We start from the raw sequence: 23,976 nt of genomic DNA, 5'->3' as shown, positions 1-23,976 counted from the left end.
AGTAGCCGACCACCAGCATTCGTCGCCATAGGAAGCCCGATATCCGGAATGTCTGCAATCGCCTTGTACCATTGCTGAAACATGGCCCACATGTATAATATTGAACAAGACCGGTGCCATGCAGCATCCTGGATGCAAACCATGCAGCATCCTGGATGCAAACCATGCAGCATCCTGGATGCAAACCATGCAGCATCCTGGATGCAAACCATTGTTCACATCAATCGGGTCAACGTCAGCTCCCCACAGTCCAGTGATTCCTTCATGTTGTCGTGAAAAGCTTGAATGATGCAGACGAGTCTATCAGGGACACCAGCTCTTCCCAAAACGAACCACAGACTTTCACGATTGATGAAGTCGTAGGCTTTTTTTCCTTCTTGCACTGCCATGATTGGCTATGTGGCCACATAAGGGACAGACCAGGAGACGTGTTGTACACCGGGCGGGGAACGCCAGGCTCAGCGCGCGCGGGCCGTGCGAACAGCGTTACATTTGTGCCTCGCAATATCCTGTGGCCGATGAAAACAGCGCGCACAAGTGCCACACGAAAACTGCGTGCACACGTGCACACGTGCCACACGTGCCACACACACACACACACACACACACACACACACACACACACACACACACACACACACACACACACACACACACACACACACACACACACACACACACACACACACACACACACACACACACACACACACACACACACACACACACACACACACACACACACACACACACACACACACACACACACACACACACACACACACACACACACACACACACACACACACACACACACACACACACACACACACACACACACACACACACACACACACACACACACACACACACACACACACACACACACACACACACACACACACACACACACACACACACACACACACACACACACACACACACACACACACACACACACACACACACACACACACACACACACACACACACACACACACACACACACACACACACACACACACACACACACACACACACACACACACACACACACACACACACACACACACAACTGTCAAAGCACTACTGACATGGTGACACACACCCAGCAGATGAGCAATCACGATTATCATGATCAGAGAACAGGACTGAAGAGAGGATGCTAGCTAAATTGATTTAAATTACACACTTAAACAAGGAGAGAACTCAACGCGGAACACCACCTAAAGAAGGGGAGGTGGCAGGCAAGACAAAATAAATACTCAGCTATTTGAGGAAAGCATCAAGTGGACAGTTCTCCAATAGTCACATCACTGCCGCATGACCTGCATGTGACAATGCCGACATACACAATAATTACAATACTCAGAAAGGTGTGGGAGATTGCGGCGATCAACACCAAAAGAATTCAAAAATGATCTACAATGATCTAGAGTTTGATCATATCCGTGACAGAATTGACCACTAAAACAGTGGCGATTGATTTTTAAATGAAGTTTGTAAATCCGGAGAAATCCTCATTCAATGGTCTCTTCACGGCATTCGTGAAATTTGAAAGTGAATTGAAACAACGTCTAGGCCTAATCGGTGGTGAACACATACATCATTTGTTCGCCTTTGCCTTATTTGCAATTCTTTTTAACTTCTTGAGCTTCTGCTGTAGGGTGTCCAGATCAGCATTACTGCCCTCGCCATAAAGCCAATCTGACATGTCAGAGACTTTCTGAGAAAGGCGACTACAGTCATCGCCTTCCTTCGTACAGTGCATGTCACTCTGCAGGTCGATGATTTGCGTCTCAAGAGTGTTGCGTGCCATACCGATCTGTTCTCTCTCCGCGTCCAGAGCGGCGAGCCGACGCAGACGCTTACTGGACGCTGCAGTGCTAGATTTAGGCATGGGCGAGATGTCTCGACGAGTGACCTTATAGGAAAGGTCGTGTTGTTTCACAACCGGCTCGCTGTCGTCTGCAGCCTGCTTCGTAGCGTTCTCCGGCGGCTGGGTAAACAGCGCCTCGACTCTCTCCACAAACAATATGCCGCTCACGTCGAGGCTGAAATGTGCCTTCACGCTTTTAAAATTGTCCACACCATGCGTGTCGACAAGTTTCTTTAGGCCAGTAACTGTCACAGTGGTCAAGTTTCTCGATCCAAGCTGTAGAACGTGGCTACTGGCCAAGTGGGATAAGTCACCATAATCTAGACTGAAGCTGAAATCGTCGTGGAACTTGTTGAATGTCATGATCTTCTTCTGCGGAATCACTGTGTAGCGACTGCATAGAACCCGCTGTACGTGCTTGCTTGAGCCATCTTCTAGCACACGATCATAGGATATATCTACGGGATGGATGTTGAGGTCTCGCACACCAAATTTCTTGGTGCGGAAGCCCTTGGTCATGGCGCCGGCCGCAAACGAAGCACCCAGGGCAGCGGCTTCATCACTGTTCACCGACTTGCCAAGCTCAGACATCTTCACTGCATCCATGACCAGCTTTTGCACTCTGGGAACGCGCGACGCCCCGCCGACAATGATCACCTGTTCCAGCTGCGATGCAGACATCTCCGCTGCTTGCAGCGCCTGCTCAATCGGGGCCTGAACACGATCAAACACGTCGGCACACAACCGCTCAAAGTCACCGCGTGTCACCTTGGTGCGGAAGTCAATATCAGGCAGCAGGCCCTCGATCTGCGCCGAGTGCTCCGTGTTGGCACTGAGAACCTGCTTAACGCGATTGGCCTCTTTCAGCAGCTTAGCCATGGCGCGTGGAGATGAACGCACGCTCTCCGCGACTTTCTTTTGCGCGTCAAACTTGTCGGCAAGGTGATCCCGCAGACGCATGTCCATTTCCAGGCCACCGAGATTGCGATCAAAGCCGACACCTCTTACTGTCAAGTAGGGAATCATCTCCATAATACCATGCACGGGTTCTCGCACCGTTTTGTAGGAAACGATAGTGGCGAACGTGTTCGCCGCGCCCATGTCAAAGAACATCAGCGTTCTCTCGGTCTCGTTGATCGTGTCACGATGGAAGAGGCCGTAGTTGAGCGCGACACCCACGTTGGAATTGATCAACTGCAGAACATTCAGGCCAGCCAGCTTGGCAGAGTACAGCATTGCACGTCGCTCGGCCTGGCCAAAGAACGCTGGTACGGTAATGACGATATCCTTCACGGGCTGCTCAGCACCCCTCTGTGCCGTCTCGCGTGAATTGTTGAGCATCATTGCAATGAGTTCTTCCACACAATAGGTCTCCGTGTCACTGTACTGCAAACATGCTGTGCCACGCACCTCATCTTTTAAAAGCTTGTGATGGGGAAAGCGGGCTCTGTACACTTCCACCGCAGGACTCTCAAATTTCTGACCGAGCATGTGAAGCACGTACCGATAAGCATACTGGGGGAAACGAACAGCGATCGTCATAGCAGGATCTCCTATCTGCCTCTCTCCATCTCTGAGGGAGATAATGTTAGCAGTTTTCCGTCTCGATTCTTTGTTCAGCACGATTTCCATTGGCGCACCAGGCGTCACAATTGCAATTTTAAGATACTCGCTCCCGAAATCTACAGACATAACTGCCAAAGCGTCAGCATATGATGCCAAAGACACCGAGCATGCAAGCAGGGCAGCAAATAACTTGACGGACATCCTAAAAGTTACGACTAGACCAACAGGTGTTAGCTTATTCTTCGAGGACGATGTTTTCCACCACAGCAGCGGGAAGGAGAAACTGCCTATGTGAGAACACGGCAGAAGACGTAAATCAAAGAGAGCAGATACTGAGATAGTTCTCATTCATACCAATTCCAACAAACATTTCTCCAAGAAACGAATGAGCTGAAACATCGGCAACGAAAATGATGAGCTTCGATTTTGAAGTCAGTCTGCATCTGATGACGTGTGTTTACTGCTGCATGCATGCATAATGCACGTGGCATTACGCCCACGCAACGTCACGCGCGCGTACGTGCCCAAGAAAACGACGAAAATCAAGACAGAAGAATGGAAAAGATTCTACTTAAGGTGGCTCCTACCCCTCGGGTCTAAAATGTTTTTTTGTTTGAAACGTGGCTACAAACGATTGTACTTTGTTCCGCAGGATATCTAGTGTACGGAGACAATATTTTATCAAGTTCTACCGGCCGGTTTCACTCGGGGGAGGGGCCAAACATAGCATCCTCACAATTGCCAATTTAGGCCAAAAAACACCGGAAAATCACCTTTTTGGCCGTAGCACTCGTAGTTACCCCATTTTTCTTGATGTCCAACATCAGGACAGTAGTATACTTGCTAAATACCAGCATAAGCTTTAGAAGTGGGTAGAATTCTGCTAGAAGGTGACCTTTTTCTCTTTTCGGAATCATCCCATTTCAGCGCACACGTCCCACATATTAGCCCCGCCCACAAGTATTTGACACTGGACTTGCCCTGTATTCGATGGTTATGCTATCATAACCTAATAATGGTACTGTGTAGCAAGTCTGAGCAGGTTCTACCGAAGGTAACTCTTGAAATAAAACTTTTAAGTGTCAAGTGATGCCATATTTTCAAGAATCAGCACATTGCGCTGGGACATTGTCCAACGCCTTAGAACCCCTGACTCCACCATATGACAGATACGTATCTTGCAATAATTGATTGCAACATCTTCAGAACATAGTAGGAGAGCTTTGGATCAAGTTTTAGCAGTTTCCACCGAAGCTAACTACCGAAATAAAACTTTGAAGTCGCCCACATACTAAATGCCATAGCTGAGCATGTGCATTGTGTGTATGGTCTAAAGGTTTTCACAACTAGCTCCAATGCGGCAGATACGTGTCTTACATTACTTGATTGCAACATCTTCAGAACATAGTAGTAGAGCTTTGGATCAAGTTTAGACAGTTTCTACCGAAGCTAACTACCAAAATAGAACTTTGAAGTCGCCCACATACTAAATGCCATACATGTAGCTGAGCATGTGTATTGAGTGTACATGTATGCTCTAGTGTTTTTCACAACTTTCTCCAACATGAAGCCAATACTGATGTGGAATTTTTTGACTGCTTTGTCCAAAACACAGTGCTGAAGCAATGCACATTGGGCACTTTCTACTGGTAATGCAATTATTATTATACAGTGTTTGCTGCCAACATACAGTAGAGTCGCGCGCCCAAGAACGTTGTTTCCAAGGGGTTAGCCTGGGACGTTCTTATTTTTTCTGCAATCTGGCTGCGTTCTTATAGCACGTTCTTAGAAACAATCCGTACTGGATCATATGTATTCCACAAGCTGCCAGAAAACCAACACCGCCGTTCTTAGCTTTAGGCTGTGGTGTTCTTAGAATTTCAGGCTGGACGTTCTTGGGCTCCGCGTTCTTCAGCGCGCGACTCTACTGTAGCAAGCAATACTGCTATACTAAATGCGTATTCCACTGGGTATGGTCCAATGGCTTTTCACTTCGCATCTAGCCACTGTTCTTCGTGCATTTCTTGAATGCTTAGTCTCCGTGGTAATGAAGCTAAGAGCCACACTGGAGAAGTTTCTACTGAAGCTAACTATCAAAAATATAAAATTTCTAAGATGCTACTATTACATAAAGTAGCTGTGTGCAATGCCACTCTGTTGAACACAGTAAGCAAAATTGAGTCACTAAAACCCTATTTGCCAGATATAAGCTGTTGAGACTGATAGCAGCTAAGCTGTATGATCTGATATGGATGGCGGTTCCACACTGACCAGCACATGTACACGTGCACAGGCAGAAGAACATACAAGTAATACACCTAACGTTACTTCGAAGTACATCATGTAAATACAAGCGTATATACAAGCATCCCTCCTGTTCTCCACAACCTGCAGTCCTGGACCACTCCAGCTGGTCAGAGTGCAATAATTTCTGCAGCAGGCTTGACTTGGAAAGCTTATCACAACTGCCATGGCTGCAACATGAGTATTACCAGCGCTTTTACAGCGCTACTTGTATCATATTATTGTCAATCCATTGTGGTGCATGGCACTCGTTTTCAACAACCGAGTTTATGTCATTAGTTGCATATCCAACGCCAATAGAAAAAAGAAGGGGTGGGGCAAATTACCACGGTTCAACACTAGTCATATTGAACGGCGTTATGCCATGCCAGGCGCGCACACAAAACGCCCGCGCGAGTGCGCATGCATGTACACACCCGGGTAACACACATTCGTGCGACTTTACATAGCCTGCACTGTCGTTCTATGTCATAGGAGTGAGTGCACACACATATATGTACATGTAGATTGCCTAATTTTCCATACGTAATAACATTGTGTAAGTATACACACATGTGCGTGCACATATAGATAGACTCAGCGGCATACGCATGAGTGTTTGCCGATAGGGCCACATGCCAATTATCGCATTAGTCTGTGAAAGTTGCACGGCACGACAAACTTTCGGACAGTCTAAATATATGACACAATGAATGTGGAATACCCACCAGTGTGTAAGACCATTTCATACCTATTTCGCAGCGTCCTTGTTGATATTTGATGTCCTCACTTGGTTGATGACACAGTCACAAATTATCAAATTCACCTCCAATGCCATCCAATCTGCGTTCCGCGATACATGTACAGTGAACGGTGTTGAGGAAAGCCATGCAGCAATAAAACAGTCGAGACTCCCAAGCAGAGGATACAATTCAACAGCGTATTGAAGTACGAATTGTTGTAAACAATTTTCAAGACACAATTACAAAATTTGAAGTGCGTCTTGAAACGTGTTTGAAGTGCTTCGATGTATTTACCTTCGATCTCCCTGAATCGATCCATCCACAGCTACCCGACGAATTTACCAGTCAGTGCGGGAGATGATCGAGCAAGTTATATTTGAAGGTCGCGAGATGTCAGTGGCACTGGCAGGAAATCTACACAAGCGTATTCTGAAATAATTTTCTAAGACTCAGGCGTGATTCAAGAGCGGACTTTGATTTCTCCCTTCTTATAGTACGAGCACCAGTCGACATTGCATTCTTGGAAAATCTTCTGCGAGTGCTGCCTTCCCCTTTCATAGGAAGAACGAGTGAAGAGGGACACTAGCAGCAGGTTCTAGCTAGGTCGCCAGAATTGCAGAAAAGCGAGAAGACGTTTCCTACAACGATTGATCGCACAAAAATCATCGCTACCGAAAAATTTACCGATAGTCGTACTGGTGCGTTCGGGTCCCGTCATTCGCGATTTTGGTGGATCAGTTCACATTTGGGGGGGGGGGGGGGCGAAACCGGGAAAACCCCAAATCGCAGCCATGTCGCACCCCACGCAACTGCCGCAACTGGGCCATCGCAGGCCATCGCAGAAGTTGAGCTTGGCTCAACTTTTGCGATGCGACAAGCGATTTGGCTTACGATTTTGATCTTTTCTACAGCAAAGTTGTACAAAGCCTGCAAGAGTTGCCTATAAATTTGTACAAGTTGCATCAAACCGCGCGAATATCATGGTGACGTACCCAAATCAGCAAGGCGTTGTCGCATCACTGACTTCTTCTGTGAATGGTATTTCGCGAGTTCGCATCGCAAGCGTCCGTCGCAGATCGCGTCGCATCGCGTGTCGCATCGCAAAAAAGCTTCTGTGAATCCCGCTTAAAGGCCGATTCACAATACAACTTTCTGCGACGCGACATGTGATGAGCCGCGACAGCGACACACGGTTCACAATATTCTTCATGTTTGCGACATCCTCATGCACTATGCACGTGCACTGCACGTGCACTGCACGTGCACCCAGGGTCGAAACTGTACTCCATTTGTGTATGTCGCAAAAGTTGAACTTTCTTCAACTTCTGCGACAGGTGCATTGCGACAGCTTGCGACAGCTCGCGACTGGCAGTTTCTTGTCGCAACTGTTGCAAATCGCGTGTCGCGTCGCAGAAAGTTGTATTGTGAATCGGCCTTAAAGCGGGATTCACAGAAGCTTTTTTGCGATGCGACACGCGATGCGACAGGCGCGAAACCGGGAAAACCCCAAATCGCAGCCATGTCGCACCCCACGCAACGATTTGGCGTACGATTTTGATCTTTTCTACAGCAAAGTTGTACAAAGGTTCAAGAGTTGCCTATAAATTTGTACAAGTTGTATCAAACCGCGCGAATATCATGGTGACGTAGCCAAATCAGCAAGATGTTGTCGCATCACTGACTTCTTCTGTGAATGGTATTTCGCGAGTTCGCATCGCACGCGCCCGTCGCAGATCGCGTCGCATCGCGTGTCGCATCGCAAAAAAGCTTCTGTGAATCCCGCTTAAGGCCTTCTTACAGGGTACCCTAGAAATGAAAGTACTGAATAACGGAATAGGTGCAGTGAAGAGCATAAGCGGATTAGACACAGCATCGCGGAAATCCGTCTTCAGTGCTGATTATTATTGAAGACAGTCCCTGGCATTGTATTCGCAGGACTGAGGTAAAGTTGTTAGCCAACCAGAGGTGCCATCCTCATCTGCGACCTCCACCAGCAGCCCGATAATTGCGGGGACGGGAGGCCAGATCGGATCTCCTCCGCCAAGTGCCGCTGCTGAACCAGGCGCGCCGCCCGAGCACCTTCAGCCAATGCTCTGCATGAAGTTCCTACAAAAGACACCTCGCTCGTCCTCAGGTGTGGAGGTGCCAGCAACTATGCGTATACGAGATCTACCGTGGGAGCTAAGGCGTCCCGGCACCGTTGAAGGTGCGCTCGGCTGCCGCTCGAGACACGTTGCTACGCATCGCAAGACCACCAAGCTTTGTCGGAAGAGAAAGCAGAGAAACAAAATCCCCACATCTTTCTCAATTGCCGTCATGATTGCCTTCACAACTGCGTGACGCCGAAACACCTCACCAACAGTGATGGGCCGCACACCAGGTCTCTTACTTCGGAGTACCAGTACATGTACAGTGAAACCTGGTTAGGAAGAACACTGATAAGACCAATGTTTGCATAAGAAGAACTAGTATTCGTAACTGTATTGGATAACACCCTATGTATTCACTGGGTAAAATATATGGATAAGAAGAACTCCCGTTATTGCGAACAAATATCATCAGTCCCTTCATGTTGGTCCTAAAGAGGTTTGACTGTATCTATGCCTGGTCCTTGCTACAGTAGCTAGTACTAAGTACTATTTGTAGCCGGGCCGATTTCGCCCTTGAAAGTAGCTTTCCGTTGCGGTGAGGAAGTCAAGGTTTGACACTGATACGGAAAATCAAGACTCGACTTTGTTATCCAGCTCCAAACAGGATCTTGATGCTGGTAGTCCCAGTAACACTAATTACACCATAGATCATGCTAATGTTTCTACAGTCAGTGCTGCTCAGCAGTGAAATCCGATCAAGCGGGTCAATGCCATGCCGAGCGCTGTGCAGCCCTACATTGTAGAGACAGCATTCAGGGGATGTAACTGACTGGTGCAGGGCTGCGGGCCGCGCAAATTTGAATCGCAGGACTGCAGATTTCCAGTTGAGCAGCACTGTAGGTTTGTGAAGTCAAGACTCAAGAGTAAAGTGCTGAGCGGCGCGCTCGATGGTCGTGGACAACAGCAAAAATCAGAAGAAGGGTTGAGAGCAGGGAGTGCAGGGCCGTCGGAACCGGTCCGGTTGGTCAGGTTTTCACCGGTCCAACATTTTAGGATTTTTAGCCACCAATAGGCTGCTGTGGAGGTCATGTGTCCCGGCCATATCAATTACTGTATAGCAGGAAATTTTTCGGGCGGAGATATTTTCGGACAAAGCCGAACTGATTTCGACCTTTCGTACGGATTTTATTTTCGTACAGTGCTGCATGCTAAATGCACGTGTTCGCATGTTGTACGCATGTATAGTGTACATAACTTAACAGGAACAAATTTTAGTACGGAATTAATTTTAGTACAAAAGAGGCCGTGTACGAAACCGTACGAAAATAAATTCCGTCCGAAACTTTCCTGCTATACAGTATCAAACTATGAAAGGCACTGAAACTACCGGACCAATCAAGAACTGCTTCCAGCAGTCCTGTAGTGTAAGGAATTACACCACGAGTCCCTGGTTGAAATGATTGCATTGACAGGAGTGGCGGGCGCAGTTTTTGATTGGTCCGGCGATACCCTAGCCTTTCATACAGTTTGTGTATGATATGGAGGGTAGTCACATGACTTTCATACAGTTTGTGTATGATATGGAGGGTATACCGTACTTTGGCATACAGTACAGTACGGATCGGCTATAGCGTAACTATAAGAGGTATATTACTATAGCTGACAACCCTATAGCCAATCCGCACTGTATACACATGATGTCTGCAGCAGTAAACACACGTCGATGGAGCCGGACTCTTTCCGCCGGGACTGATTGAAGGCGCAGCAGCGAAAGTAGGATGCCAAAGAGCAAGGCATTTGTAGGAATCCCATCGCTGGAATATTGCTTGGCGGGCTGATTTTGCGTAAACACATGTGATCGCATGTTATACATGTTCTATTTTCCGTGCGTCTCAGACACATACTGATACACATGCCAGTCACTTGAACTGGTCGGGACTGGTGGGGTCAAAAATTTGTACTCAAAGGCATCGCTGGCATGCCCTAAAATACGACACGAATTGCTGTTTTGTGTGAAAGAAGCCTGAGCGCGCGTTTGGGCACATATGATTATGAACCACAAACGTATTGCGTACACACGGCAGTTGTGAACACAACTTTACCAGAAAAGCGTCTAGATCAAAATTGCAATCACCCTGAACTTAAGAGCCGCACGCCAAGAAAATCCAGCCCGTGAGCCAAAAACAGGGTCAAGGCGCATGCGGCCCCTGTGCACTGGGACGAGCCGCTTTGGCCCGTGAAAGGTAAACTCGGCGCTACTTTTGACTCAAGGGCCGGATTTTTGCAATTTTGATCTAGACGCTTTTCTTGCAAAGTTGTGTTCACAACTAACTGCCATTTCTTTGGCCACAACTGTAGTTCCAATCAGAGAGTAGTACGCACTGTGCCATACTGCTCCCCAGCCCCAGCCTGGTTCCAATCAGAGAGTAGTACGCACTGTGCCATACTGCTCCCCAGCCCCAGCCTGGTTCCAATCAGAGAGTAGTACGCACTGTGCCATACTGCTCCCCAGCCCCAGCCTGGTTCCAATCAGAGAGTAGTACGCACTGTGCCATACTGCTCCCCAGCCCCAGCCTGGTTCCAATCAGAGAGTAGTACGCACTGTGCCATACTGCTCCCCAGCCCCAGCCTGGTTCCAATCAGAGAGTAGTACGCACTGTGCCATACTGCTCCCCAGCCCCAGCCTGGTTCCAATCAGAGAGTAGTACGCACTGTGCCATACTGCTCCCCAGCCCCAGCCTGGTTCCAATCAGAGAGTAGTACAATACAGTGTACCAGCATTGTGCCAATCAGAGAGCTTTTTATACTCCCTGTAACTGTTAGTGTTTCCAACCCGGGCTCCCGTTTTGGCGTCGGAAGCTTGGAGCAGTGATCAATCATCTTACCAAGACTGCATACATGTACGAGGTGATTCGTCATTATTTAACACGAAAGTAAAAAAGCCTTCCGTAGGGTTCGAGGTGCGAATCTTTCCATTTCTTCCTCCAAAAATGTAATACTGATGTCCTTAGATTGCAATGGTGGGTTGTTTATGCACATAATCCTTGGTGTTGGGAAGCAGGGGGCAGTTGAAAAATGGCAATTTTTCCGCATATTATTTGTTGTGGTCATTTCTTAACATCATGGTGATAGGCCTTAGCAGCACAATTTCAAGTCAATTTTCAATAGAAAGAGACCCTACGTATCCAGGATGGTCCAGCAAGACTGGATCAAGATCATGTTGATCCTAATACAAGCCATTCAAGCTTGCATAGCAGTAGGTGTATCACCCTGATTTTATATGCAATTGTGACCAACATCTGTTAGCAAATTCAGTAATTGCCAATGTTTGGCCATTACCAGGGCCAACACACCCCATTCCTCCTTCCCAGGCGTCGTTTCCAGTATGTATCTATCATATGCTTCCTTTTCAGCTAAATTATATTGTCACTGGAGGTTGAAACCAGCGGCTATGACTCTCTTATACTCTATTTTACCGTAAACATCGCGCACATGCAGACTGAAAGCTCTTGCAATGTCACTTCCTGAAGGAATATCAGTCTCAATTTTGGAGGCGAACTTGACAGAACATTGACAATGGCAATGGCAAAAAGAAATTTGACGTGACTTTTTGCAGGCGCTGGCAATGAGATATTTTACCGATTTGTTAAGAAATGACGCAATGTTAAAAAATTACGAATCACCTCGTACCGGTAACCCCGGGGTTATGATTGTACTCTTGATCAGGGAGTCGTAAAATACCATTTTACGACTCCCTGCTCTTGATCATAATGCATGTCCTTGGGCTTGGCTTTTTTTTTTTGTTGTATCGCCACACGGTAGTACCGTTATGCGTACCGGGTGATCCAGGCCATGCTGGCCATGCTGGCCATGCTATGCGCCAGGTCAGCTTGCACTGAGTGCATATGCATATGCGCATGTACATAATCATTATGACAGACTCACGCATGCGTTGTGCAGTAGATGCTTACACCATACCGTGATAACGACGTACCAGTCCAAGTGAGGTTGTACGGTAGTTGCATGGCACTTCGCGCGTTCCACGCGGTGTCAGCGCCATAAACGGACTTTTCACTGTGTCACGACTCTTCCAAACCCGAACTGGTGAAAGGAGAAACAGGAAAGTGCAAACACAAAACGAAACAACGAAAATCAACACTTCTGCCCTACGCATTGGCTTTTTGCAGTTTGTTTTCGCTAGAGGCTTCGTCCGAAAATCTAAGAGCTCTCAGAGTGGGAATGAGCAAACCAAAATTATCTTGCCTTTGTAATAGCAGCTGGAGAATTGCATCCGCAGAATGTTCTCGGAGATATAAACTTCCGTTTGCCAACTGACAGCTTGAAGGAGTTGGGAAGAAACCACGCAGGGATGAGTCAGCCAACAACAGTGCCTCCGATTACTCCAAATAGTGGCTTCCTGGTGTCTTCCTGGTTCATTATTTGCATTGCGCTTGGCGTGACCTTGCTGTTTGTACTGTTAATCGGATTTTGCAAGCTGTGCAACCCGAAGGCTTTTCGGCCCATAAAGAGGTGAGTCGGACATAAGTGACAGTCCAGCTCTCTATTAGGAATACTTAGAATGTGTGCTCTCGTTCGGATACATTCCGGTGGCCGTGGCGGTGCGCGCTCGGCGATATCTGGTTCATTTACTGTCGCTTTGTGGCCATGGTGCCATTGGTGGTAGAGGGGTCTACAGTACAGCGCGGGATCCAGGACAGGGCTGCACAGCACGGACATACCAGTCGTTCACAACACAGAATCATCTACTTCATTAGGCTGCAGTTGCAAACAGAAGAGTTATCATCTACTGTTCAGTTGCACGGGCGTTTCAATGCTGCTGGCTTCATTTGTCCAGTCGCACATGCACATACATGTACATACAGTTGCAGTGCACTGTGGTCTGGATCAGTGCATGTGTAGTACTGTAGAGGACTTGAGACGCTTCCATGTAAGCTATGGCATGTTCTACCACTACAAGTGGAGCCTTGCTAATTCAAACCCGCTGATTGCTGGAATGAAACTTCTCAGTTATCCAGACATTCTTATTAATATGTACACTCCTACCTCTTATCCGAGTAGTCCGGGACCGGGAACTGCCCACAGCTTTGAAATGTCTCTAACTCGATCTGAATCACGGTCGTAATGTTTTGATGGGGAAAGACCAGAGTTGTGGCATATTACGTCACTATTTCCAGTTTCCACACAAAGTGACAAAACGAAATAAGGGTAGCGACTTCGGCGGTCATTTTATAGGAAAGTGTTTGCTTTTCTCCCCACACTGGAGCTTATGCTTTTCCGCCGACTTTACACTTGACTGACTCATGACTGCCATCCAGAGCACACGGGAAGTCCATCGAACCGTCCACTCGGCAAACCTGCAAGAAAGCACCACTTCCTGTTCAATACACAGTGTTTCGGGGAATTCACTCTTCCTCAGATGAGCTCGAGTAGGCTGAGGAAGATTGTGCCTGAAAAGCACCACTTATAAGTATCATAGTGCTCTCCAGGCACAAACATCACCAGGGATACAAACTTACAGAAACGCTCCGTTTCCAGCGCGACAAACACCTCGTTAGCGTGAGTCACTGTCGCTCCAGGACACTATCCTATAAAATCATTGCCGAAGTGGCTAGCACTATTTCCTACTGCTGGCTTGCGACTAGCTGGTTTGGAGGTGACAACGTTGTGAAGAACCGATGGTCCGCAACGTCTGTTCTCGCCGTCCAGGAGCGACACTGACTCACGGTGCTATCTGGTGTTCATGAGGTGTTTGTCGCGCTGGAAACGGAGAGTCTCTGTGAGTTTGTATTCCTGGTGAAGGTTTGGCCTGGGGAGCACTATAATTATAAGTGGTGCTCTTCAGGCACTATCTTTCTCAGCCTATTCAAGCTCAACTGATGAAGGGTGAATTTCCCGAAAATGTATAATAATATTATACATTTTTGGGGAATTCACCCTTCATTATAATACTGCTTACTGAGCGGGGAGTGGTGCTTTCTTGCAGGTTTCCCAAGCCGAAGTCTCCAGGGACTTTTTGTGCGCCCTGGATGGCTGTCGTGAGTCAGTCAAGTGTCAAATCAAGTCGGCGAGACAGCGCGAGCTCCGGTACGCGGTGTGGGGAGAAAACACGTTCCTACAAAGTGTCAAAAGTGTAGAAATACGTTCACTAGAACTCGTCGCAAGGGTGCCTGGCGGACCAAAGTGCCCATAACTCCGGTGTCAGGATAACTGCGGCAGGAGTGTACTGACAACACGTACTTGTTGCCAAAATGCCCGTGCTGCCACACACAGTCAATACCGTATTATCTCTAATATAAGCACAGTCTCCAATAATAGCACGTCTCCAATAATAGAACACCTTGGGGCGGCATTCAAAAAATAAAGTGCTCAGTCTCCATTATAAGCACACTGTGTAAATTCATTATCTGTACCGGCGAAAAAAAACCCTGAAATGTGTGTGTCTGACATGAATTTGGCATGGCAACAAGCCTCTGAAATGAGGTTGAAATAATAATGGAACAGTCTCCAATAAAGGAACGTCTCCATTAATAGCACGGGGCGGAGGTACATTGAAAAAATAAAGGACCGTGCTTATATTAGAGATAATACGGTGTACCGGTAGGCATTGTTGACAAAGATTTCGCACACTCACGGAATACGGTACAGTACTGTCGGTTGCCGAAGAACTGGGGGGGGGGGGGGGGGGGTCAGACTCCTAGCCTAGACCGTTCTTATTTTCATGTATTGCAGTCTATGGGCAGTTGAGCCACCATGTATACATTGGTATGCTGTGCTTGATGAAATTCTAGCCGTTCTTCAGCGCTCTGTTCTTCGGCGCCCGACCGTACTGTAGTGTGCTTCAATCAAAGGTGCAGCGTGGTTTGCTGGTCAATGTGCCTTGATCTGAACTCGACTGTACAAGGGCTGCACCAGTTTGTACACCGAACGAGAGAGCTTGGAAGCTCAGGGCCCTACGCTATGCTTTTTTGCCTTGATGACCTAGACAAAAAAAGCATACGGATGTTATAAATTCATATAAATTTTTAATATAGCTATGAATAGCATGAAGGCCGCAGACATCACGCAAGTACGTTACTTGTTTGACATTTATTTACTGTGTATTTTATAACAAAAATATTATTGAAAGCCCATAATCGATTTTCTTGTTCCTATCATCAGTGGGAAAAATACGGAACTAAGGATACAACCAAAGAAACTGAAGTTAAAGGGGAACTCCACGAAAAAATGAAAATTTGATAGCCTGTAGAGTTTCGGGCGCTGAGTCGAATGGTCTTGGTCCGAAGTCTCTACGAGAAAGCGTTCTTGAGATATTTCAATTTTAGCCACGCCCCATACCAATGTATGTGTGACGTCATTGTGGCAATGTGCGAAAATACTTGGATTTTGAATCTCACTTTCTTCAGGACGAAAGTCACTTCAGAAAGTAGTTTGCCAAGTCGCCTGAGCCGCTGCAATGCCAAATTGTTGTGTTGTTGATTGTGCCAGTATCACATCATCCTCCTGGGGTTAGTTTTCTCAAATTCCCAAAGGATGGAGACCTGGCAAAGCGCCGAGATGTTGCAATGCGTCGTGAAAATTTCAAGCCTATTTTCGCAGCACGAGCTATGTTTGCTCGCTGCATTTATGATCCAGAGGGACTTGAGAGCTGAGTTTTGACGAGTACGCCGTCCAGGAAAGCCCTCATCAGTGTACCAGTGCCCTCCGAACCGTGAGCCTCCAGCAAAGCGAACTCAACAAGCTGCAACTGAGAAAGCAGGGCGAGATACGTCCCATCAGGATCAGAAGAGTACATCACCCCATCAACTCCGACTGCAGCTATATGATGAACGATATTACCCCAGTAACTTTGCGCATACCAGTACTCAAACTGTGCACATCTGTCATCAACTGGGACGCAAACAGACAGACCCCCAGCAAGTACGAAGGTTACAGAACTGTTTGCTTGCGATGTGCAGGCAGTATGCACGACGAACTGTCTCACCAATCCTGCCAAACTGAACCAGTGTAAGTTGATTGCGTGGATATGTCTCTATTTATAACAGCTACCCTACTTCTAGGCATGGTTGCATGAATACCATATCACTCAGAGCAGTTGTTAGAAGTCTGGACAGCCTTGGAATAGTGCAAGTAAAGTGAAACAAAAATATATTACACTCCGAGTTCCACGCTTGCGGGATCACCAGGCCAAAAAAATCTAATTTCGAACAAGGAATGGGTTCTGGTTGTATGCGAAAGAAAAGTAAGTGAAGACCTATTGTGCAAGGAATACAGTGGGAACTACACATATTATACACATGCACTCACACCATCACCCACATGCGCGCGCGCGTGCGTGTGCGTGCACACACACAAACACAACAACACACACACATACGCACCCACATACTCAAACTCACTCGCACGCACGCTAGCCTAAGGATAGTACATATGCTGTAGTAGTGGTATACTTAGTGAAATGACTATGTGTACATCTAATGACGCCGCCACTCCACGCCAGAAGACAACAAACATCTGCTGCAACATTTTTGCTCCCGTCTCTTATGGGCAACACAGGGAATGAAACGAACAATGCAATTGAGAACAAGAGTCGTCCTGTACGGTGAAGTTTCCATTTTCTCATACAGCAGTATATTGTCTAAGCAAGTGTGTTTTCTCCACATTCTTTTTGCCATGCAGGTATATCACAGTGTCGTGCCAAACTACATTCTCAAACGCATTCGTTTCTCAATTCTGGGGATGATTGGACACGCACATCTCGCAGCTCTTGACGACGTCAATGTCAACCGTCGCCACAGCACAACCAAAAAGACCGCGATAGGAAGGTATAAAGTCCAGTTCTCAAAGCATAAAGAAGACTGTGGCCAAATAGAAAATTATACGACAGAAAGAGCTATGAGTATGTTGACAAGCTCATGTGTGAGGTGGTAGCGGTTGCAAATGGCAACCTCCATGTTCCTGCCTTGGAGAAGCGTGTTTCCCTGCCAAATTCCAGGTGGAAGCCTCCTGAGAAGGCTGAGGTGGTGCAGGATTTGGATATCTTTGCCTGATGGTATTCACAACGCAGGCTGGAAGACGACAACGAACGTGCTTGCCCAATTTGCCGTGTACATAGTGTGTACTGCCTGTGTGCCGCATAGCGTAGAGATCTACACAAACACAGAATATCATATGGAATGTGTATGATGAGTGCTTGTACACATACCACATTGCTGTACCGTAATAATTATTATAGTCAAATACTCATTTACTCTACATATGCGCTGTATTGCACCTACCGGTACCTACCTGCACTTTCAGTGCGCGCGCCATACTAATTTAGTGGCCACTGGTACAAAGATGGAGGGTCTTGTAGAATTTACCATAATTGCTGATTTCAAATTGAATTCCAATGATCTGGGGGATGAATACTGATTAGGACGCGTTTGATTACCTACTAGTACAGAGATGTCTTGGTCAGAAAGTACAGATTTCTTACTCTCCTGCCAGAATTTGTGCATTATTTTGGTGTACGCTTTCTTGACCCCACGCTTGTACGTTGCATGCCATGGTATACTAGAAAACGAGTTTATTGACAAAGTCTATCGCTTGAAACGATAAAGTATGGGTTCGGGTGTGATCAAAATTAATGCACCCATGGTGCTCATAAACTGTGTGCAGTGCTCTCTTCACCAACAGAACACTACCTACCATACTTTGTAGATCTTGTACCAATCCAAGGGAAAATGACAAAGACAAATGTGAGTCATGCATGAAAACTTGTGATAGCACGGTCTATAGTACAGAACAACGTTGTTCGTGCTATGCCTGACAACAATAATTAGTTACACACAAAACATTACGCGCATCGATCCTCACAAGATAAGTCAAGACATACTCGGAGCAAAGAGAAATTTGTTTGTGTCATGCATGAAACTTGTGATAACTACCAGTACAATGTCTTTCTTGTGCGACGCCTACTGTAGTGCGCCTGACAACAATAAATTTCCCCCAAAAAATAAGAATAAGTGTATCATGCTGATACGCGATCCTCACAAGACAAGTCAAGGCAAACTATTAAATTGAGGCTTACCTAATGTCAGACTCTTCTGTCACTGGCATTGGCGGCTTCTGCATGTCGAGATAACCTCGAAGAGCAGTGATGAGCACAGCCTAATGCAAGGATACGATCTCGTAATCTGCGAGGTCCGCTACGCAAGAAACCTTGGGCCGTCTTGTCGACAGCGACGGCAGCATCCTACCAGCAAAATCATTCCCGCGGGCTGGGCATGGCTATACACTTTTGTCCACGCTCGCACCAGTCGGAGTCCCAAACGAATCGAGATTCTGGTGGCCAAGCTACTCGTCTTCTGTCGGACGCAGCTGCTGACGCATCTTCTTCCTCCACATTTGTTACACGCGATGGCAGCTCCTCAGCAGAGTATCTGGGCTCCCTGCCCCAACCATACGCGGCGGTGGGCTGTTGGTCGTCCTCACTGGCCTCAGCATCGCTGCCTTCATTGCTGGGGACAGAGGATTGTTCGGAATCGCCCATCTTCCCTTGAAATACCAACTAAAATTAGTGCTTGTAGACTGGCGAAGAGAAACGACTTTGCCACAATGACGTAGGCAGCCCGTGATGATGTAACCAAATGGCCGCATGACGTCAGGGCGCGGCCCCCGTTTTTGCAATTTCAAAGTGAAAATTAATATCTCAAGAACGCTTCGTCGTAGAGACTTCGGACCAAGACCATTCGACTCAGCGCCCGAAACTCTACAGGCTATCGAAGTTTCATTTTTTCGTGGAGTTCCCCTTTAAGAAAATCGATTATGGGTTTTCAATAATATTTTTGTTATAAAATACACAGTAAATACATGTCAAACAATTAACGTAGTTGCGTGATGTCTGCGGCCTTCATCCTATTCATAGCTATATTAAAATTATTATCTCCACGTAGATTATTTATATAAATTTTTCCTTTATTTTATTTCATAAGGCCACACCAAGTTTTTTCATTGTTTCTCGTCACCGCGCGCGTACCTTTCTTGAGGATTGGACCAAAAAAAAAATCTCGCGTCCCGGTAAACACGCATAAAAAGGCGTTGTAAAAGTACGCGCGGCGTCAAATCTGGAGTGCAGTGCTAGTGCACGAACCGAAGGACGACTTTTGCTTTTGCTGTTCGCTCCATTGTCATTGGAGCCTGCTGTATTCATTGTCTGGACTTGTCATGTCATGCCATGCCTTATCCCATAAGGTTTCTGTTTTAAATTTTAGCACAAGCGCGCACTTGGCTGTTCTTTTATGTACCCCTTGTATAATAACTTTGGTTTGCTTTCTTTCCTATTTAAATAACATGCAACACTGGACTTCCTCACCAGAGGCCGGTGCAGGAGCCTGGTTTTCTGGCTGTATGTTGCAATTGACTGTCACGCGTGGTGTATAGTCTGATTTTAGGTCATAAATTGGGCCTTTGTAGTGTAAATAGCAGTTTTTGTTTTTCAAACCCTATTTTGTTTTTTTTCCGCCCGCCCGCATTCCTTTTGAGATTTTCAGGTGACGAGAAACAATGAAATAACTTGGTGTGGCCTAACCTGGGATTCAAACCCGCACTATCGCCCTGCATGCATCCCCCGATACATTTCGCATATATACTAATTCTTCCAAGTTGCTTCACGTTATGATCTTGCATTTGAAAGCCCTATTTGAATATTCATTGTGGCCAGCCGTCTTTGATGGCACGGTACGGGACAGGTATGGGACAGGTACGGTCGAGGGTAATACGACACCGTCTACCGCCTTGATGACCTAGGCAAAAAAAGCATAGGGATGTTATAAATTTTCAATTCTCCTATTTTTTAGGCATAACCTGGGATTCGAACCCGCACTATCGCTAGCTACATGCAATCCCCCATACACTTTGCATTCATACTCATTCTTCCAAGTTGCTTCACGTTATGATCTTGCGTTTGAAAGCCCTATTTGAATATTGCGGCCAGCTGTATGTGGCCAGCTGTGTTTGATGGTACGGTACGGTACGGGACAGATACGGGATAGCGCCAGGCGTGACACAAACACACAAACAAACAAACACCAAATTAAAGCTGTGTGGACCCTGGCTAGCGCCAGACGTTACTGAAGTAACGTCTTCTGCATAGCTACGGGAATTAAAACTGATCTTGAAAGAGCCGTGCCAGTTTGTGTACCAGATGGAGAACTTTTGAAAAGTACTTTTCATAGCGTTGTACAAGATTGCAAGGTCGGATTTCTTTTGCGACAACTGTACATGATGGGATTTCAGTGTATTAAACTTTAACACAAATATTAGTTAAAATAGAAGAAATCACATGGAAAGGAGTTATGAAGCAACTATCCACGACTGTAACAAGATAATAAGCAGTCAGAAAGTGCGATAACAGGGCACAAAACTGACAGGCTGCTGAGACATTCAACGACCTGAGATCTAGCTCTAATAGTTGGATATTTGCTTCATAACTCGTTCCCATGTGTGATTTCTTCTATTTTAATTATATGTACTGGCTCAGTATCCGAGTTAAACAAGTTTTTGCACCCTGGTACTCCCAGTATTTCGATTGCAGTCAACTTCGCTAATAACGACTGCGGATATAATGACTATTCGCGAATAACTACAGGATTTTCATGCCCAGAGCAAAGTCCCATCTAACTGTAACACATGTAATGAGACTTCGGGTATAGCGACACATCACGAATAAGACACTTTTCTGATGCCCCGCCGAGAGTCGTTATAAGCGAAGTTGACTGTATGTGACTTTTCTGGAATGGTGCCATGCCGGGAATCGCTGACTCAGCTGTAATGAAATGGATACTGTGTGGCCTGCCTGTATGTGTGCATGTGTGTGTGTGTGTGTCGATGTTCAGTAGTGTGTGTGTGTGTGTGCATGCATGTTTGTGCATGTGTGTGTGTGTGTGTGTGTGTGCATGTGTATGTGTGTGTGTGTGTGTGCACATGTGTGTGTGTGTGTGCGTTCCTGCAGTCAACATGCCCGACTCAACACCATGGCGTTTGGCCCGAAGCGCAATGGCTGGCGCCATCGCGGCAAGAGCTCAGATAGCGTTGTGGGCGACGATGACGATGACGTATTTACAATGAACATTGGAAATCAAGACCCCTGGAGAGATCTGGCAGCCGAGCTTGAAATCTACCAGGCGCACCAAATTGAACGTGGCAAGGTGACTCCGGCAGGCTCGTCCGACGAAGATGGTGACGCGGGCAAGTGGGCACCGCAAGGCGTGGATATGTCGCAGACAGGCGGAGCGACTCATCGCCACATGACCAGACAGGCCACCCAGGTGGACACCTGGACTAGCGTGAACAGCGATTCAGACGAGGACGATCCGCAGGAGTCCTACGTCGAGTGGACTGGAGCTAGGAATTCTATTCCAAGAGGTCTGCCAGCAAGCGACGTGCCCTCTCAGCAATATTCTCCGGAGGTCACTTCCGAGGCTGGCTGTGCAAGAACACCTTCAAAGAAGAGTTCACTTGGCTGGAGGTTTGGGGGCAGTCTCCCTAGAAAATCTATCTCCATGAGATCGGAAAGATCTGACCGCTCCACACGGTCAGAAAGATCGGAACGGTCCATACCGTACGATCGCAGGAGCCAGTCCACCACTGTGGACTTGTCGGAGGACCTAACGACTCCATTGCATGATGTGTCGACTAGCTATACAATGCACTTTCCACGTGCACCAGTGGGCAAGAGCGGCAGACAGGGGGTCTCGGCTACTAGCAGCAACACATTCATCGCTGCCACCAACGGCTTTTCTACCTCGCTAGATGAACCTGCCGCCGTGCGAAAGGGTTTGCCAGCTCCTCGAGACAGTCCGGTCAAAGCCTCGCCACCATCTTGGCGTAGGAACCTGGCCGCGTCGATCAAGTCAAGGAAGTCTTCTAATTCTTCAAAGGCAGCCGCCACTGCTACCCCCCAAGTTGCTGTGGCTCCTGCCCCTTCGTTGGTTGCTACTCGCCGTTCTGACCACCCTGCTACACGCATTGCCGATGCCAGTTCCACCGGCAACAGTACGACAAGTAGCGAGCATCAAGTAAACTTTAGATCATTCCTGAGGCCGGTGCCGGTGCCTGATCGTCGGCCCAGTATGAACCCGGCGGCAGAAACTGCTACATCCGGCACGCCAAGTTCTGGGTCACGCAGGGGAACTTTCGCCCAGCTACGAAGGGAAAGCAACGCCCAGTCGCACAGGGGAAGCTTTGCCCAATCTGTCAAAAGGGAAGTCGATGCAAGAAATGGTGACCTGGGAGTTCCGCAACAAGTGAAAGCCAACGTTTCGAGTGATTTGGCAGAGCGGCGCAGGTTTCTTGCCTCCTCTTTTGAGCTTGACCTACCTCCTCCGCCATCTCACCTGTAGTCCTCACAATAATGACTGCATGTATTTGTATGGCAAGCTATACACACACCCTGGTCCTGTGTTGCAGAGGAATTACATAGTCCTCGACTGGTCTGTACGCAGCCTGTGCCTTCTTTGTACTTCTCGATCATGGTCTATGTGTTAGTAATACTTCTGGCACTGGACACTCTGCCTGTCTGTCCATCAATCTGTCTTTCTGCCAGTTTGTCTGCCGTCTGTCTGTCTGCCTGTCGGTCTTTCTGCCAGTTTATCTGCCTGTATGTCTGTCTTTCTGCCAATTTGCCTGTCTGTCTGTCTGCCAGCTTGTCTGCCAGCTTGTCTCCCTGTCTGTCTGCTAGCTTGATCACTATAACAAATAACCACGAGATCGCACACTCATAGAAACCTTCCTTGCCTAGTTTGCAACAGACGTTGCATCAATTTTTACTTTATTTATTTATTTATAATATTCATTATTAATTGGTCCATCAGTAATGCTGTGCTCATGTAACACAACTCTGCTGTCTCAATAGGCATTCTTTGTTAGGTAGCGACTTTCACTTATTCTCAAAACTTGATCTAAAAATGCTTCAGTATTTTCAAAGTGCCTTTTTTTTACAGTCTTGATCATCGGCTCTCAGACGCTGTGCTGTGCTGCCCCACAGGGTGGTAGACATCACTGCGTCTTCATTTTTTAAGTGTGTGTTGATGGTGGTGGGGGGGGGGGGGGGCTCAGTGACATTGAGAGATGGACACTAGAATGAGACCGGTGGCTGGTGGCTGAAGTCAAACAACAATGGGTGAGCTTAGCACCTGGCTGCCCTGATCTGAGTAACATCCCACCTAACGAGAAGAAATCAGGCTCTGGAGTTTCAAAAGGAGCGAGGGAGAACATGTTTACATCAGTGCCATGCCATTCTACACTGTAAGCAGGATACAGGGTACACACACCCAGTTGTAGTCAACTCCTACAACACAGTCTGTTTCAAAAAGATTTACAATCAGGTTTGAGTCTTAAAAAGTATGAAGATAAG

At 47.1% G+C, this 23,976-nt stretch overlaps 2 protein-coding genes and 1 long non-coding RNA gene across 3 annotated transcripts; 1 reads left to right on the top strand and 2 right to left on the bottom strand.

The window, feature by feature from the left end:
* Window positions 1–1,090: 1,090 nt before the first annotated feature.
* On the bottom strand, window positions 1,091–3,827 carry LOC135817409 (hypoxia up-regulated protein 1-like). Its single transcript, XM_065330589.1, has one exon. The coding sequence runs from the start codon at window positions 3,791–3,793 to the stop codon at window positions 1,607–1,609; it is 2,187 nt and encodes a 728-aa protein (XP_065186661.1). The 5' UTR covers window positions 3,794–3,827; the 3' UTR covers window positions 1,091–1,606.
* Window positions 3,828–12,588: 8,761 nt separating this feature from the next.
* Window positions 12,589–23,602, top strand: LOC135806894 (uncharacterized). The gene is made up of 2 exons (XM_065321058.1): window positions 12,589–13,091; window positions 21,574–23,602. The coding sequence occupies exons 1-2, from the start codon at window positions 12,931–12,933 to the stop codon at window positions 22,961–22,963; spliced, it is 1,551 nt and encodes a 516-aa protein (XP_065177130.1). The 5' UTR covers window positions 12,589–12,930; the 3' UTR covers window positions 22,964–23,602.
* LOC135817404 (uncharacterized) lies at window positions 17,400–19,233 on the bottom strand. The gene is made up of 2 exons (XR_010553538.1): window positions 18,652–19,233; window positions 17,400–17,728 (listed from the first exon to the last, which is right to left on the bottom strand). It is a non-coding gene; the product is annotated as an uncharacterized LOC135817404 (long non-coding RNA).
* Window positions 23,603–23,976: the final 374 nt, after the last annotated feature.

Source organism: Sycon ciliatum, chromosome 1 (genome assembly GCF_964019385.1).
Source record: "Sycon ciliatum chromosome 1, ocSycCili1.1, whole genome shotgun sequence".
Lineage (NCBI taxonomy): Eukaryota > Metazoa > Porifera > Calcarea > Leucosolenida > Sycettidae > Sycon > Sycon ciliatum.
The sequence above is the reverse complement of the archived record's forward strand: the minus strand, read 5'-3'. Positions and strand labels throughout refer to the sequence as shown.

What these genes read in the sequence shown, in the direction of transcription:
- LOC135806894 (XM_065321058.1), top strand. Translation starts at nt 12,931, where the DNA reads ATGAGTCAGCCAACAACAGTGCCTCCGATTACTCCAAATAGTGGCTTC. An exon ending in GCTTTTCGGCCCATAAAGAG is followed by an intron (nt 13,092 to 21,573) that starts GTGAGTCGGACA and finishes GCGTTCCTGCAG; the next exon opens with TCAACATGCCCGACTCAACA.
- LOC135817409 (XM_065330589.1), bottom strand. Translation starts at nt 3,793, where the DNA reads ATGAGAACTATCTCAGTATCTGCTCTCTTTGATTTACGTCTTCTGCCG.